Source organism: Dromaius novaehollandiae, chromosome 3, assembly GCF_036370855.1.
Source record: "Dromaius novaehollandiae isolate bDroNov1 chromosome 3, bDroNov1.hap1, whole genome shotgun sequence".
NCBI classification, from domain to species: domain Eukaryota; kingdom Metazoa; phylum Chordata; class Aves; order Casuariiformes; family Dromaiidae; genus Dromaius; species Dromaius novaehollandiae.
This window is the reverse complement of record NC_088100.1, coordinates 2,614,315-2,632,583: the sequence shown is the minus strand read 5'-3', so window position 1 is coordinate 2,632,583 and position 18,269 is coordinate 2,614,315. Positions and strand designations below refer to the sequence as shown.

Genomic DNA, 18,269 nt, shown 5'->3' with positions numbered 1-18,269 from the left:
TGCAAGATGAGATAAATGGGTAACTGAGATGGAGTGCATGGAGCCCAGTAAGCAGTGTTTAACCACCGTCTGCTCAGGCCTTTCTTCAGAGCATGGACTAATGCAAAGAAAAATAGCACTTAACAGTCCTCGTCAGCCAACTTGATGGCATAATTGTCCCCTTTAAAAACTTAAATAAATGAAAGGGCAGTGCAGCTGGGCACAAGAATGTAATGGCAGTAAAATTGTCCTGTTTGCCCAGAATCCCATAGGGAATAGAGCCTAGAACTGAATCCTGAAACCAAGGCTCCTTCTATGCTGCAACTGCAGAGTAGGCTCTCCCTGGGTTTGTAGCTGGATTTGGATTTTCAATTAAAGTGGCTTATGTCCTGCATAAGGTGGAACAAGTTACAAAAATTGTGGCTTGATGGGGTGGATATTGAGTAACTCTTTGGTGATGGGAAGCTAGTAGGAGTTTTCACAAAAGCCATTTGGTACCCTTGATCCACAAGAAAACAAGTGAGGCATGTTCTGGGGTGAGGGAAGGCTTTGGGTGGAAAGGAGGGGAGGTTATTATTGCAAAGAGGGTTCCATAACTGACTTAAACCTAATGAGGTTAAAACAGTTGTCCAGCACCTCCTATGAATTTTTTCTTCTTGGAGATGAACAAACAACAGATGCATTGTTCTGCGAGATGTGGAACTCCAGATCTGATGTGGAGAAGGCAACAGGTGCCTCCAGACAAATCAGTGTGATAGTTGATTTTTGTCCCATTCCTGAATGTGTTTGCTAACAACAAAATTTGGAGGCAGTAGTAAATTTTGAAAGGTTCCAGAAAATTTGGGAAATCCAGATACAGCCAGAGCTGCCTTACATTAGCTCCCCCCACTTCCATCCAGTGCCTCCTCCCTTCCCTTCCCCCTGCCCCCGAAAAGGAAACAGAGAGAGGAACAAGTAGAAAAATTAGGTGATCGAACAAAGGCTTAACAGGTTCTTTAGAAGGCAGGCATCGATGCTCCCCGGGGGTATGCTAACTTTGTCTGCTAATAGCGGACCCTGGGAATGAGCAGCCAAATTGCAGGTCACAACCTGGAATTCCCCCAGTACCTCCAGAATGTCTGCACTAAAATGACTCAAACTCAATAAGGAAGGATGTCAGATTTGACCCCTGATGGCCCAGTGGAATGGGAGCAAACAGTTGGATTTAAATCCAATCAATCTTGTCGGTAAAGTGATAGAACACCCCTTACAGCAAGAGTTGTCCTAAGCACATGGACTTGGGCAAGTAATTGATCTCTTCGGTACTCTAGAAAACAGATGTGCTGCAGGGAGTTATAGAAATGTGTTAGAAACTCAAAGAATGTGGCTGTGGCTAAAAAGTCCTTATCTCTCTGTCGTACTTATATTAGTGCCATTATATATCTGGTTTCTGTTACCAGGATGCCTGAACACATCTTTAACTCGGATGTGTATTATCAACACAGTGTGACTGGGTGATGGAGAGCTGACATTATCATCCGTTTCCAGATGAGAGACGAAAGGCGGGACTGACTACCTGAGGTCTTGCATGAAGCTTGTAGCAGAGCAAGAGCTTAAACATAGGTCTCAGATCTTAGGCTATTAACAGCTATGTTTCCTCTTACAGTCAGGAATGTTTCCTCTTGCAGCTAGGCTTAAGTGGACCCGTTTGATACCTTGACCTCGGTGGGAGAGAGCTATGCGTCTCTCTGCTGTTTTTAAATCAGAGGTCCCCAAAGTTGGACCAACGAACCACTTGGTCCTGCAAAGCCTCTGTACGGTGTCTGCAAAGGTGCCCTGATTTTAACCTCTGTGGAGCATAAAGGTATAACATTACAGAGGATCTTTGCTATGCAGCTAGAGCCTCTGTCCCGCCTGGCATGGGACTCTCCTTGAGCAAACATTTTGAGAACCTGTGCTTTAATCTACGAGAGAGGAAAGTGCTGTAGTGTTTGTCTCATTAAAGGAGTTCTTTGCTCTTCAAAAAAGGCCCATCAAAAGGTATTTAGATTCCACCTTGTCCCGGAAATGGCAGTCCCTGTTCTCACCAGCCCATGGTACATGTGCAAAACACCTGCGGTTGCCAAACACTTCATGCCAGTTCATGTACTTTAGAGCAAGTTTGTCAACCGGAATGTTCTCCCTTATACCAAAGTCAAATGCAAAGTGGTAAAATGAACATGTGAGAAGCTCTTAACCTTTCCTGTCTAGCAGTGACACGCTTGCTCACATTATTTATGTGACAGTTCTAGCTATTTTGGATTAATCAATCACTTCAGTACAATATCAAAACTATGTCTGCAGAAACTGTTACACCTTGGCTTCAAGGTAAAGAGTCCATTCTTCCCTGTGTCACTTGCTCCACTTTCACCCACACTCTCCGGACCCGTCTTCTAATTTTGCTTCTCTTGACAAGATTGTGTACTCTTCTGTGGATGCCAGGTTTCATACAAGTCAGCGGTGCTCTCTCACTGTGAATAAGGCAAAACACAATGGACTAAATTAGGAGGAATACGGCCAGCACATCAAAGAAAGTTTATTCCCCTCTGCTGTTGAGACCACACGAGGGATTGTGGGTCCAGGTTTGTGTCCCCAGTTCAAGAGGGATGTTAGAAACTAGAGAGGGCATTCAGGAGGCTCCAAGATGATCAGGGGTCTAGAGCCCATGACTGCAAGGAGAGTTTGAGGGAGCTGGGATTGTTCACTCTGGCAGAGAGAAGGCAAGGAATATGCTAATAGCATCTTACATCTACTTGAAAGGAAGTTACAAAAACAGCAGAGCCAAACTCTTCTCAACCATGGCAGACAGTATAGTATGCAGAGTGGCCACAATCTGTGCCTTGAGATGCTCGGGTTGGACATTACTCTCCTAGTGATAACGTGCTGTGAAAGCCCTTTCACAGATCCCCAGAGAGGCTCTGGAATCTCTACCTCCAGGGATTTGCAAGACTCAGCTAGACAAAATCATGGTTGGTGTAGTCAAGTGTTAGCTTGGAGTGAGACATTGGACTAGTAATCTTTAGAGGTCCCTTCCAACCAACATTTCTTTCCTCTCCTTTCTCATCTGTCAAAGCTGTTGCACATCAGAGTGGTTTGTTCTTGCTTTCCCTCAGCTTTTCACTTAGCTCTTTTGCTCGTTCCACACAACCTTTCCTCGAACCCGCCTGTCTCCAAAACACTGCACTTAAATTGTGCTTTTGAACATATCAGTGGGGGTACGTTTAGCCACCTCATCTTTCCTATGACCAGACTTTTTCAGATTGCTTTTTGTCCTCAAAAGGGATTTGCACTTCTCTAGCATAGCCTCACCTGCTACTTGATCATGCATCTTCCTGCTCTTACTTATCTTCTCTCTTCAGTCCTTCAGTTTCAACTTCCTTTTTTGCTTCCTTGTGATTTCTGGAGTACCAGTCGGGTTAGTTCTTTTATACTGATGTTAATCTGAACACAACATTCCTCTGAGCCATTGAATCACCTCCTCTTTTCAAGATCTTAGGTTTGAATGCCCCTTTAGCAGATGATTTGCTACCTCTCTACAGAGTTTAGTGGAAAGCACTTGCAGATTTCATTGCAGCCAGGTTCTCAACTTCTGTCTCAAAATCTGAAGTTGTTGCAGGGCTTGATTCCAGGTGAGTTTGATTCTCTTTATTTTGTTTCCTTCACTTTTTCATTTTCGGATTTCTGTGGATATGCTTATCCTGTGCAGACAGTGATGTACAGCTAAGTTATAGGCTCATGCAAAAATCAGGTGTCACAAGGAAGTATTAATAGTCCCTAAGGTATGGTAGCAAGAGATGCTGCAGCAGTTCCTACTGTAAACTGCGGGTTATAATGTCACCCTTAAAGTTTCTTTATTAGCATTGATAACAAAGGGGGGGGAAAAAAAAAGGCTGTTACCCCTGCAGTTGCTGACTGTTACCAGACCTCTCACCTTAAAACATGCATTTCACAGCAGAACCTAGTTGCTCCTTTGTCCTTCCAGCACAGGTAAACATGTTGTACAGCAGTCAGTGTAGGTCTTCAGGGTGAGACCCGAGCATGAAGCCATGGTTTATGTGGATGTCATTGCAACCCTTGTGTCTATAAATGACCTAGGCCAGAGTGTTTTTCCTTGCCACTGCTTAGTGCCTTATGTTAATGTTTGCCTGTCATCTTCCATCCCAAAGCAGCTTTGGTTCTACAGTGCCTTTTTGTTGTTTCAGGCATAGAGCTTTCAAACTACAGCTTTCAGACAGTGTTGTCCTGGCCTTGCTTCCATTTATACAGCCAGTTTCACCACAGGGACAACACTGAACATTTTTGAAACTGTCACTGTAAATGACTAAAATCAAACTCCCTACATGTGTCCTCCTCTTATTCCTTTTACACAGAAATGTCATAATCATGATTTGTAAAAGTCATTTCAGTGAACACTTAAGCATGGTGAAACTGTCTGTCTCTTTTATTGAGACTGTTAGTTCCAGGGGACAGAGATGGTGTTCTCTTCCTGTATGACACCAAATACAAGGTCTGTGCTTAATGAGTAATAATGATATAATTCATATTGCTGTACTTTTTTTTCTTTCTTTCTGCAGCCCCAGGCTGTCGAAACTTCCTGGTTGGGTTTTGAAAGATGGAAGCACATTTCTGGACAAGGTAATATACTGATGGTTAGAATTTTCTTGCCATGCAAAAAGCCATCTGACAGGTTTGAAGTTTGCACTATAGGAACTATAATTCCATGCCGACTCATTGCAAAGTTTTCTGTGTGTACCGTTATCAGCCGTGATGTCCTTGTAGAGCAGAACCTTTTGAAACAAAATGCTAATAGCGACTCTGAGGCTTTCAGTCTTCAGAGGTAGCCTAGCTTTTTAAAAAATCCTTTTAAAATGCAGAAATCATCGGTATGAATATTTTCTTATTTCACAGAGCTCCATAAATAATAGCACTTTGCCTTTGTATAGTGCCTTTTATCCAACAATCTCATTTTTCTGACACTAAAACTTCATAGCTTACTTGTAAATTAGGTTAGTATCATCTCCTTTTTTAGACAGGAAAACGAAGAGAAAGTGAATGGTTTGCCCATGGGAGGCCTGTGACAAAGGAAAAGCGTGTCTTTGGCCTCTGTTGAAATCAATGTGTGTTCTGCCACTGGACATAGCGGGGAGGATTTTGTCTTCAGGCTCCTAATTCTAAGACACAGGCATTACCCAGCTGCACCAGAGACACAGAATCTTTCTTTTTTCCCCCTCTTTTCATTAGATTAGTTTTGTAGCCAGAATTTATCTGGGGCTTCAACTGAAAGTAGACACTGCAGCATCCAGCTTGATCTGCTATAGAGGGACAATGAACACAAAAATATGTCAGATGTTAGTAAAATAGGCAGATACATTTCAGATGTATGTAGCAATAGATATCAGTAGAGCAAGTACTGTTTTAATGGACTGTTCTCCAACTATGTGAACATTAAAGAGAAAACAGTAATAATAGATGCTTTTGTAGGGCACTTTGAGATGGACAAAACTGGTTGATCTGATTTTTACAGGCAAGGGAGCTGAAGATCATAGATTAAAGACCTGATTTTTCTTCTCATTGGAAACAAAAGAAACTGGATAGGCAGCACTTCTGTTAGTAAAATAGTAACAACTCTATTCAGACCACATGCTAACTGGGAATTGCAGAGCTACAGAGGCTGAGCGACAGAATTGGAGTTGCCCAGCTTGAATTCCCTGGAATTCATTTCCTCTAAAACCCAGCCTTGTGTCCCTTCAGAGCCCATGACCTTCAAAAATACCTGGCTGTCTATGTATCTTCTACAGTCACATCATAGCAGACCCTGTGCAGACTATATTCTGTCCAAAGAACCGATAGGCTGTCACTAATTTTTTACGTGATGTATTTACATTTCTGTGGTACTGCTGCTACAGTATATGTGCAGGAGAATCTTCAAGCTAGTGCAGTGTCAATGGAAATAATGTTTTAGAAATTCAAAGGCAGCATCTTTTTCTTTCACCTTGACCATTGTAACTGCTTGGAATGGCAAATACTTTGACCCATGCCGGAAAGAGGAGGGGAAAGGAGTCAAAGGAGGATGTTTTATCATGTTGGGTGGACATTTCTGTTACTGCACTCTTTGGATGACAGTTATAAAACTTAAGTCCTGGAGAGGCATTGAAATTCACTGCGATCTAGTTTTAATCATTTTGAACTCCCTTGAGATGAGGTTAGGAGACTTCTGCCACTAGATGTAATTGCTCATTCGTTATTAGTTGGCAGGTGCACTGTAATTATTAAGAATTGGATTCAATCTTTAATTCTGTCATCTGAAGCTGGCTGAGACCACTTGCTTTGGGGACAAGCAAGAGAAGTATCTGCAAAAGACGGCAAAGTGTGGGTGACAGGTAGCCTGTGAGGTGTGTTAGGATTAGATTAGAGAATATTATTGTTTTGTTCTTTTCCATGCATAATCCTGAAGAATGTGACTGTTCATTTGACAAAGATTTCTGATGAATCAGCCTTGGCATCATAAGGAAAAAGAGGAAGAAAATAGAGGATCAGAGATCCAGTAGAGATAAATCTAACAAGAAGTGCCACAGAGAGCTCAGATCTCTAAAAGATGTTTCGTAAGGTACACTGGGAGAGGGAAAAAATTGTATCCTGCTCCTAGTAAAACAGAGGGAAAATATTGTATCCTGCTCCTAGTAAAACAGAGAAAGTTTGATGTTATTGGGAACAAGAACTAGATTCCAAACTTGTAAGATACCCAGCGCACTAGTAAGGTGTTGTGCAGACTTTCCAGGTCAGGAAAGCAGCAGTTCCAAAAAGAGGTCTTTGCAACCTGCTTTTCAGGTCATACTTTATCTCTGATTCTGATAAACAAAGTCAACTTCTGTTGTTAAGGATTTCCCAGCTAACACACCTGCAGCTGGAGGAGCAGAGAAAACACAGCCTCACAGGACAGCATAAGTTCTTTCACTGCTCCCTTCATAGCCCTATCAAAACCAGCTGGTGGTTGCCCAGAGTTTCTTTTCTTATCTACAAAAGTGCTCTCTCTGTTCTTCCAAAGAAGGTCCTGATCTCCTGAAGTACCAAGGAGCCCCATCTCACATGAAAGCAATCTTGGCAGATCTGCTTGTAGCTAATGGTGTCTAGAAAGGGAATAAACTTAATGTAGTAAAGGGCTGGAAACTGCCTATAATAAACAAAAGGGGTTGAAATCGCAAAATCCACTCTATTGGAGTGCACCCTCATGTATAACGTTGAGTTGTATTTGTGCGTGTCTTCTCTTGTCTACTGATGTGCTTCTCTCACAGGAACTAAAGGAGTGCTCTGGCCATGTGTTTGTGGACTCTGTGCCTGAGTTCTGTTTGCCAGAGGTGAGTTTAATCAAAACCTCATTGAAAAATATGACTCCATTCAGTCATATGGGATAAATTTGCTAAATTACTATTACCAGATTCATGCTAATTTATTACTATTTAGTAAATAATGATACTGAAACCTCTGTGTTGTTAAGATGCCTCTAATATTTATGACGTTGGGAAAGGCTGGAAACAGCCCTTCTCAACAATTGTTTTAGGACATCTAGGAGATCTCCTTAAGCAGATCAGTATCTCACAAAAGAATACAAAGGGTTTAACTGTCTCTTTTTATGGGCCTTCCACAGACAATATGATATGGCTTTGACTGAGCTGGACTCGAATATGACAGGATACATGTGCTGATCTAGATAAGGGCAATGAATGAAGGCAAGAAAAGCTGCTTGTCTCTAGCCGCAGATGCATGTCCTGCCTAATGGAAGTCCCCTGGGAAACCTACAGTCCGATTAAGCCACTTTTTCGTTGCAGTCAGACATGATCTGCCTGCAGCAAAATTGGGTTAAAAAGTGACTGCCTTCATAGCTATTAATCGCTGCCGCTTTGAGGGAGGATCCATACCCTTGTACCACTGGCATAGCTGTACAAGTAGCTGTTGGTCAGGCTGGTTTTGTCAAGGATACTTGACTTTATAAAAAGGAGAAGAAGCAAAGCTGACTATTGAAAGCGTTTGAATTAACTGGGCTTACATTGACTGATCAAGTTAATGGTGTACATGGTTAGTAGAGCTGAAGGAGTAAAAAGCTGTGCAGAGAGTAATGAGGATGAATGATAGGGAATAGTCTGGGGATAGTATCCTTTTTACTCAGCTATGGTCACACTGTGATAACATCAGTTCCTTCGTTTGATGTTGGGATGTTTTCTCTGTCTTTGAAAGACAGCGGATTGCCTTTGGGCAGGGATTTCTTTTTTTTCTGCTTGAGTTTGTTGACAGGAACTGCAAAACACTCCTGGAAGATTGCTGTCAGCTTGCTTGGGTTCTAGCAATGACGTTTTTGTCTGTTGATTCTCTGAAATTCACCACTTGCAGCTTCTGACTCTTCTCATGTTGATTCTTTGAAGCAACCTGGCAGCTCTGGTACTGGTTTTGACAAGTGGTATCAGCAAATCTGGGTAAAATTGGTTGTTTCCCCCGACAGGGACGGATACAATCCCATCACAAAAAAAAAAACCCTAATAATTCTGGATTCTGGAGTGCCTTCTGGTTATTGTCGTTTGGAAGGGCAGTGATGTAGGAAGCACCCTTATGCCCAGAAAGTGCTATTATGTCCCAAATCTTGGGAAGGGTGGAGTTTAGTTTCTGTGTTCCTTCGGAATTGAGACTGTCTACAAGAGTGATAATCTGCCAGCTTTTGGGACACTTCATCTAGCCTTTCTGCTTACTTTATTGGGCTGGAAAATATCCACATCTTTAGCTGTAAGTAGGACTGACAGGGAGTTGCTGCTTCATTGATGTACCAGTGTCATCACTGAATGTAGTGCTCTTTTCCAGCAGTCCATGTCATAACTAGGAGAGAGCAGCCAGCCACACATCACAATTGTAGGGGTTTTATAAATGGCCTCTCAAATGCTAAAGTTCCCAAAGCTCCCAACAGATGCCAAGCGTTCTCTGCAAGCAGTAGGAACAGATCTGTTAGTGATACATAGCTCTCATCTCTTGCTTCACAGACTCCCCTGTCTGGAGGTGGATTCAGATGTCATGGCCAGCTGAATGTATGAGCAAAGTAGAAATGTTGCTCTTATTTGGCTATAAGAAGGAGCTGGTATGAAAGACACTTTGTCTTTTTCTTTGTCTCCTTCCACAGCACTTCTTTTGAAGAAACTTGTCTGCAAAAGCAGTTTGTTTGAGAGTCCTAGTATCACTTCCAGGAACACCATTGCCAAAGAAAACCAAATTTTGAACGTAATCCAGAAGCCGCAAGGTGATAAGAGGCTGTCTCAGCAGCAGAGTACACTTTCTCATGTCAGAGTGCAGGGTGCAGCCCTTTCTTTGCTTGGCAACCTTCTGGTCTTCACATTCAGGAAACATTTTTAAACCTCTTCAGTTCATAATCACTTTCAGGGAGATTGCTGCAAGGTCCCAGAGAAGATTTTACATTTGTTTTTATTTTGACACCCTTTTCATCCTGTTGGTAAATGCTTCTAGGGTGTTGAGAAATGGGACACTTAAATTTGGAAACTGGTAGTCTGGGTTCTGTGTCCTCCAACTTCTGATGAGTTCCTGGGCTGGGATTCAGCCGGGCGCTGTGAGTGACTCCTCGTTTGATTCTGTATGGTCTAGACGTGACTGAAAATCAAACCATGGACAGCCAGCTGGGTGGAAGCTGGCATCAGTAGACTCCTTGATACCATGTAGTGTATTTCTGTCTGGCAAGCTTGGTAAGATAAAAGGGTCCTCTGTGATGAATCTGAGGGTGGTGTTTCACCCACTGTACTGAGCCTTGAGATCATGCCTTCAACATCAGCTGTGATCGTGGATTGAAACCAGGAACACTTAGTTGTGAGTTAAGCAGCTTGTCACCAGAGCGCAATGTCAGCCCTCTGAAAAGAGGAGTGACCTACTTTCTTGCCATTTTTATTCAAATTGCTGGACCAAGCCTTGTAATCAGATAATATGTGCTTGATGAGTGTTGAATTCCATTAGCTGCTCTATAATAACTGAGTTAGAGGTCATATAACTTGTAAATTTCTGACTTGACACCATTTGTGCTATAGCATTACCAGTAAATATTTCTAATTAAAATTCCTTTAACAATGTGTGAAATCTTCTCCTTTCACTCTCTGAACTGCTGTCTCAACTGTCACATCAAAACAAATTGGACCCACCCATCTGTTTTGTGATATCAAACGAATGAGCTTTATCTCTTGCTGTAGAAAATGTGAATGATAACGATGCCAAGCATTTAGTTTGGGAAAATGTATGAATTGTTAAGTATATGAATAAATACGATCTGCATTCTTCTCTCTCACTCTTCTGGGGTCAGAACGAGGTGCTACATGAAAAGCAGGAGAGACCCCCTGCTAAATAGGTAGTGCATGAGTTTTGGTGGCTGGGTGGAGTGTTTCCCCACTGCGGTATCACCACATCAGTCATATGACAGAAGTGTAATCAGAATGCCTGTCTTAACGGCATCCATTTCATTGTATGAAAGACGAACTCAGGACATGGTGTCCTGCTCAGCTCTGAGGAGGGAATAATTTTAGAGCGTTTTTTAAAGAAATCTTGTTAATTTGAAGGAAATATTAATCTTTGCCACTGCTGAGATATGCCCCTTTTTAATAGAGCAGTTACATTGTTGCAATACAAAGTTGATTTAAAAAAAGAAGTTTTTTCTGCCAGTGCTCAAACTGCATGAAAGGGTTACATGTTGCTTATCTCTTTCCTCTGTTTTCAGACTGAGCTGCTTGACCTCTCTACAGTAGATGTAATCTTGATCTCGAACTATCACTGCATGATGGCATTGCCCTATATCACAGAGTACACAGGATTCACTGGAACAGTATATGCCACTGAGCCCACTGTTCAAATTGGCAGGTAAAAAGCCCCTTAATATTCTCTACTCCTCTTTCATCACTGCTAAGGAAAAGGTGTAAAGGACAATATGGGCAGAGAATGGTGTCTAATGTTCCGAAGAGGCTCTTAGGCAGTAGCTGAAAGCCAGCCAAGTCCTTAGTGCTGAAAATGTGTTAACTCAGTGTTTCCCAAACTCTGGAACTGGCTGTCTTCAACATTTACAGCAGCTGCTTTGAGTCCAGGCGGTGCATGTGGGGTAGTAGATCTTGAGTGGACTGAGACATCTTGAGCAGCACTTGCCATATGGCCTACTTCGAACCTTCAGAGTCCATCAGTCAAAGATCTTTCCTCCTCCTCTCTGCTCCCCTTAAACAAAAGGGGAATCACCCATCTTTAAAACAATAAATGCCTTTAGGATTATTGTTTTGTAGTTTTTCAGCCTTTGAAATTCATATATTCAAGCTTTCCTCCACACCATGGAAGGGAATTTAAACTGTCTTCATTTCAAATGACAGTTGAGATTCTCTCATAAGCTCTTAACTGCATAGAGGAGAAGCTCTAGGAAAAACAGCAGAAATATGAGACTGAAGTAGAAATAGAAGACCTGGCAATGCTGTCAAAAACTTCATATTTGGTCATCTGATTTGCAGAATTTTCTTAACAGAGTTGTTTGCTGACTTTGATAGCTGAATTCCTGGAAGTAAAGGCTGCAGGTTTGGACCTCAGTGAAATCTAACCAGGCTTGTGCTGTATGCATCTCTAGTGCAGAGCAGCTGCCATGTTCAATAATTAGAGATCGGATTAAACCACGGTATCTGAACTCCTGCTCCGTAAGCACCTTAGAGCAGGAACCTTTGTCCATTAAAGCTCCTATACAAACTTCCCAGGGAGTAATTCTCCTTTTGTGTAAAAATAAACCAAAACTGAAGGCCCCTGAAGGAGAAAGGAATTATATAAATATGAATTAGTAGCAGACCTCCAGGGTATTGCTGGCCCATAGCTGAAGACGACAATTGTAGGTAGTCTAGTTGGAGACTAGGCTCTGGTGTAGTTCTCCCCACCTCAAGTGATTCCATGTATCATTCTTCTGCAGTTAAATCTGTCACTTCCTACCTTCAAGGGGAAGCACACATACAATTACAAATGCTGTTTAGTTTCAGGCAGTAAGATTCCAGTGAAATCTGTAGTGCCAGTTTTTAATGCCTGACATTTTTCTGTCTCAAATACTGTATTGTGCAATTGTAGAGGAGGAGAATTCACACTGACAATGTTCTTGGCTTCTCTTAGTGATAAGCAGGCATCAGCTAACAAGTTTCCTTCGTATATAGTATCTCATTCCTTACGACAAGCAGTCAGTTACATAGAAATCACCTTGCACAGCAGGAGAGAGATTTGGGAATGCCTGTTGTCCTGCTGCTTTTTGAACAACCCATAACCCCGTGGGCCTGATCCTTTGCTGTTGCAGCCAGGCAGTATTGGACTAGCTTGAGCTCAGCTGGGAAATGGGTAGTATGGTGAGGGGTGACTGCTGTGATGCTCTGCAGGAAGAACCCCGCTTTATAACTGCCTGATAGTGTGTGATATTTTGGAAGCATTTGGGACAAAGTTATCTCCTGTCTAAAAGCCGGTGATGGTAACTTAGTTATGGTGTCTTTGCAGACTTCTCATGGAAGAACTGGTGAATTCCATTGAACGTGTGCCAAAGGCTCAATCTGCCTCCATGTGGAAGAACAAGGAGGTACAGAGGTAAGGAGCAACCCACTTGGAAAGGGTGACTGTCCTAAAACACTAAAACCCTAACCAATGTTTTGAGTTTACTGTAATGATGGGTCAGCTGCCACTATTTGACGTTTGATTTGCTACTACCCTTAAGCAGAAAAAGAAGCTTAAGACGAGTACAGCTATGACTGACTCCTTGGTTCTTTTTTTTCTTTAATCCTTTGCACATTGCTGGTCTTCCAAACAACCACACAAACTTGAATCTTGGAGGGAGACTTAGTAACATACAAGCCTCCCTCTGGTCTCCCCCCACATGACTTAGCTCCATGTTGATAAAAATGATAAAAATGGCAGATTTTTGTGTTAACATCTTAAAAAATATTGAAATTAGCAAACTGTTTAAACTTAATTATATTGTATTGGAATAATCTTAATTTAAATTTATGTTTACATTCATGTTTGCTGAAATGCTAAGAAAATCAAGCCGCTGAACTGTTGGAAGTCACTGGTAGCCAACCGTAGCGCAATGTAACATGTCTTCCCGTGTCCGCAGTCTCTGTTATACTTAAACACAGAGTTTGGGGGGGGCTGTTTTTTTTTATTTTTTGCTTTATTTCAATCAAAGCTTAAAAGCAAGTTGAAATTTGAAGAAAAAGGTCACTTGGAAAGTCTGTCTTTCTCTTCATAACAAGATGCTGAAAATTGGATCTTGTACCTCTAAAATTTTGAAAGCCTATGTAATCTGAAAATTATCAGTGCAGTTTATTAATTGCAGATGATACTTTCCTTGCAAATAAAGTTGATTTTAGATTTACAACATGTTCTATGGAGGAGAAAGTTTTGTTGCTAGCGCATTTTAAAAATAGGGCTGGTTAATTAGAAAGATATTTTAAAAAGCTGTTTGGAGCATTTTTAATTGAGGTCCTATTTTCTATTCCTATTTCTTAATGTAGCTTGATTTAAAAATTTACTAAAAATGAATTATGTCATAAGTTATAAAAGTAGTGCTGCCATTTTCCAATATAACAAAGCAAAGAAATTAGAAGTCCAAATTAACATTTGTTTAGCCATATATTGTACTCCCTGCTGAGCAAAGGAGCAGTGTTATCTCCCCACCGCAACTCTCACTTTTCCGAGGCAGGTGAGTAAAACACAGATGTAAAACAAAACTAAAGACAATAAAGTTGATCAGGATTCTGGACTGGTTGATGTAAACTCTGATTAGAATAGTGTTTCTTAATTACTTCTGAAGTCCAGTGCCTTGACTGGAACCACTCCTGAAACTCACAGTGATGTGTTAAGAGAGGACTGGAGCCATTATTCTCGTCACACTAGTGCATGAGTTTTGTATGCATGGTTTAAAGGAGGATCATATATCTTAGAACTCATTTAATGTCACTTTCCCGGTGGTCGTATTTTAGAAAAAGTGCTGTCTAGCACTTTGGATGTTGTTGACTATTCCAGAGGTGAACACAGAGAGATGATCTTTGTTCTGATTCAACCACTATAGAAGGCCAGAGTCTTTTTTGTTGGAGCTGTGTTTAAAGTATTTTTTTCTGTTTTATATTGCTTGGGAAATACCCTAACATGGACAGTTCCTTCTTGGGCCTGTCTGTCAGTCAGCTGTTGTAGGAAGGCACTGACGGAGGTGTAAGGTGTAAGAGGCCACCTTGAGATAGAAAGGACCAACCTTTCTGTCCCACTTACAGGACTTTTGTAGAGCACAGAGCACTGCCAAAATAGGAACTGCTGTTGGGAACCTTGACCAGACAGCAGCTCCCCCAACTTCCAGAGGAAAAATGCATAACTTGCCCAAATATGAGATAGAGGCAAAGCAAAGAAACGCTACGCTAGTGGGACATGCCCTGCAGCTGTTTGCTAACTAAGTCTACTTACCACAAGCTCTGCCTCGTGGCTGCTAAGAACCTGTGTTGCCTCTGAGCTGGAAGAATGGGACAAATCTGAGTTCCCTTTCGAACTCTGCCCCACCTGAACGGTGGGTTTCCCACTTCCATCTCCCTCTGCCTCTGTAAAATGGAGCTTCTATCCACCATACAGGGTATAGAGGGGCTTAATTAATGTTTGCAAAGTGTTTTGAGATTCTTGGTGACAAGTGTCATGCAAGCGTGAATGGAACTGATTATTATAGCATGTGAGCAAACATCTAGTGGTCCACAAATTAACACCTGGCTAATAGCACATGCAAGGTTGGACTGGCATCCATTATTTAAGAAAATGTGATACTTGGTGATTTTTTTAAGTACCTGGCTGCGGGTAGAACAGAATGCTTATTACTTTTGAGTCTAACTTTAATTTTTCAGGCAGATCAATCACTGTTATTGCCTTACAGTTCAGCTAGTTCTACTCTGAATAGTTAGTATAAAATGCAAAGTATTATCATCTTCATTAGATAAAGCATTGAAACATTTTAAATGCAGATACTGTATAAAATGTAGTAAGTTCATTATAGTGGCTTATGTTTTTCCATTATCAGACCCAGTCTGAACTAATTGCTTAGGAAGTTTTATTACCAATGGTTTTTGTTTTAAATGAGCAGTCTTGTGGAGGCTCTAGAGATGCTCAGCTAGGATATCTTTCATACTGATTATGATTCAGAGGGCTAAAGGGGAAGTTTGCCTCATGAAAGACACTTTGTCAACTACCTGTTTGATGGCTTCTTTTATCTTTCTCTGAAGTGTTTGGAACAGATTGTTTCCTGAGACGGGGTAGTGGACAGGACAGGCCGACGTTCTGATCCAGTTTGGTATTGCCATTCTTCTTTCCCTTCTAACAGGAACACTTGAAATACTAAATGTTATCCTTTGCATTGAACAGAAGTAGCATGTTAGAGATTTGGGAAATTGAATCTGTACAGATGCCCAGTTAAGAATACAAGCACTTGAGTTTCTTAAACATAAATTTTCTACACTAACTACTGGACCATGCTGCTTCCCAATACCTCCGTGTTTGTCCCTACATCTATCTCCATATAGCTGTTATGAGACGATCCTCAAGAAGCTGGTTGCTGCCCCTGTGTTAGTAGATTCTCTCCAGACTTTAAAATATCTTTCAGTAACCTCCTGTACAAATGAAAAAAAAGTAGGCGACAGGTTGAATGCTAGCAGGGTGACATGTGAGGAATCAGCGGTCCTCACTGTCTCTTATGTGCCACTCAGCAAAGAAAGAAACCACTGGAGACTGGTCCTGCTAGTCTCTGTTGGAGAATCGCAGGATATTTACAGTGTAGCCACAGAGTCCACAGCTAATAGAAGCTTACTTCAGTCACCAAGGACAATTCCCCACTTTTCTCCATTACCTGGGAGCTTCTCTTCTGGGAAGAGAAGCTACTTAAAGCATCCAACACTAAATGCTTCTTATGGTAGGTTAAAGGCTTTTACAGGCAATTTGCTTCAGTGAGATGGTGGACAACTGTCCACATTGTCTGGCCTTTTGTTGCTTATGACTTCCCAAAAAAGGCCTAGGATGCTTTGTTTGTTTCCTTAAGCAGTGTGCTTTTGGCCAGCGTGTGTTGGAATTACAGTTATCACACTAGACCTGTACAGCAGTCTTGGCAAGAGCTAGCCTTAATCCTTTCTTCAGTATCTTAAATTATGGAGGAGTTCACTGACCTAGTAGATATAACAATAAATTAAATTCCTTTAAACAAATTGATCAAAGAAACTTGACCAATTTCCATAAATCATTGGAAATTGGTTTGAATTAGCCTTTGATTTAGCATTGGTTTAATATACAAAAAAAATCCTATTCTTCTTATGCATTTGGCAGCTGTGCTGCTTCCTGCCTCAGTTCATGTTGCTAAGGAAGATTTATTTCCCAGAAGTTAGCCATCTCTCTTACAGCCTGTGACATTACAGTTTACTTCGTCCCTTGACAACGCTGTCCAGCTAACTTGCAGTGACTGTGAATAGGAGAATGGATGGATTTTTTTTGGTGTAAAACATCTTAAATACTTCCTTGTAGGGGATCTCAAAGTGCTTTGCAGTGTCAGCTAGTGTATCCTTGCCAATGTGCTCTGTAGGCAAGTGATGTGTCTTGAGTTGAAAGCACGGAAACCAAGGTGCAGGGGCGCATGCTCCTATAAGACACTTGCGACAAAGCTGGGAACAGAGCTGGGCTTTGTTCGTGATCTGGTACCTGTATTTTAGCCACAAGATTGTGGCAGTCCTCACTTCTGTTTTCAAATTTTTAGTTTTAGATACTGGGACATACAAAATAGACACTGATCCAAGAGCCCGGTTATCTACCAATTCTATTAGTGCTTTTCATATTGCCGTTTCAGATCAGCCAGCACCTTTCATCAGTGGTGAGAATACCACAGGAGCTGCTATAACACCTTCATCGCAGCTACTTCTTAGAAGAAAGGGCTGAATAGGAACAACAACAAAGGGAGCTGAAGGAGAGCAATCTTTGGGTTGAGTCAAAATGGGCAATGTGGTTCTGTTCCTCAACAGCCAGAAAATCTTACTTCTCACTTTGGAGCATTACACATATTAAAAAAAAAAGAAAAAAGAAGAAAAAAGGAAATCTAGGCTGTAGAGATAAAAATGGGAATAAAAGCTGGTGGTCTTTCAGGAGGCTCTGAAAATGCCCTGATCCTGTTGATCTTTGCAGGTTGCTGCCCGCCCCTCTGAAGGACGCGGTGGAAGTATCTATGTGGAGGAAGTGCTACACTATGCCGGAAGTGAACGCTGCGCTCAGTAAGATCCAGATGGTGGGATATTCTCAGAAAATTGTGAGTATCTTTAAAGCTATCCTCAGGTCGACCGTAACAACCTCTTGTTTCCCAGTTTTTATCTGGAAGTGCCTGAGAAAAGCCCTTCCTTTTCTATTTTCCTTCTGAGTCCTGTGTAAGACTAGCCTAGTTACCCAAGCCTAGAAAAGCAAAACAAGATTGTTTTCTGTGTCTCCTAGTATATCCCACCCTGCCTCTTAGGGAGGTTCTTTTCTGGTGGAAATCAGGGAGTATCCATTTGTTCTTCTTCTTCCTCAGGGGACACCAATTTTAAGGCATACCTGGGAATTCAGAATTGAAGGCTGGCCCACTGAGAGGTGGGAAGATGTACCAAATGAGTGCATCCTCTTTGCCTGCAAGCCACATCCCCTTCTGAGTTACTGTATCTCACTTCTGGGAATCTTTTGAGTGCTTTAGCCTCCACTTTCTTTTATGTGGCAAATTAGGTATTGTAAACAAAACATAATGGTCCGACCTGAACTTTAGACACTCCTTTCCAAAGGGTTCCTTACTAAAGTTTGTTGCCTGTAACACAGCTGACTATAGCTCAGTGCAGAGTCTAGAATAAACTGAACCAGTAATTTTGTAGACCTCAGATACACTGTTCCCTTTTGGCATGTGGACCCTGGTACCTCCTATCATTGCTCAAAGCCTTAGGAAATGAAAAGGTGAATTAAACTAAGTTGTTACCTTAAGGTTGTTACTTACTCCCTTTTCTAATCCATGATCCACTGAAGTTCCGGGGCCATTGAAGTTGTTACTGTTCACATGTAAGATAGTTTGAGAGGCAGTAATCAGTGCTGCTGCCTGCTAAAGTTTATGGATTTATGTTTGTGCGGTGCTGCATTATAGTTGGTGTAGAGACCTGAGCCACCATTAAGCTGGCTGTTGACATGACTAGCAACTCAGCTCTGTCCAGCAACTGAATGTT

At 41.6% G+C, this 18,269-nt stretch overlaps 1 protein-coding gene across 1 annotated transcript in view; it reads left to right on the top strand.

Moving 5' to 3' along the window:
• The window catches only part of INTS9 (integrator complex subunit 9), a 70,834-nt gene that overhangs the window by 4,718 nt on the left and 47,847 nt on the right, over window positions 1–18,269 (top strand). Inside the window, exons 3-7 of the mRNA XM_026102014.2 lie at window positions 4,572–4,632; window positions 7,290–7,352; window positions 10,748–10,887; window positions 12,526–12,612; window positions 17,218–17,338. Coding sequence (XP_025957799.2) covers window positions 4,572–4,632; window positions 7,290–7,352; window positions 10,748–10,887; window positions 12,526–12,612; window positions 17,218–17,338 — 472 coding nt within the window. The remainder of the gene's footprint in view (window positions 1–4,571; window positions 4,633–7,289; window positions 7,353–10,747; window positions 10,888–12,525; window positions 12,613–17,217; window positions 17,339–18,269) is intronic.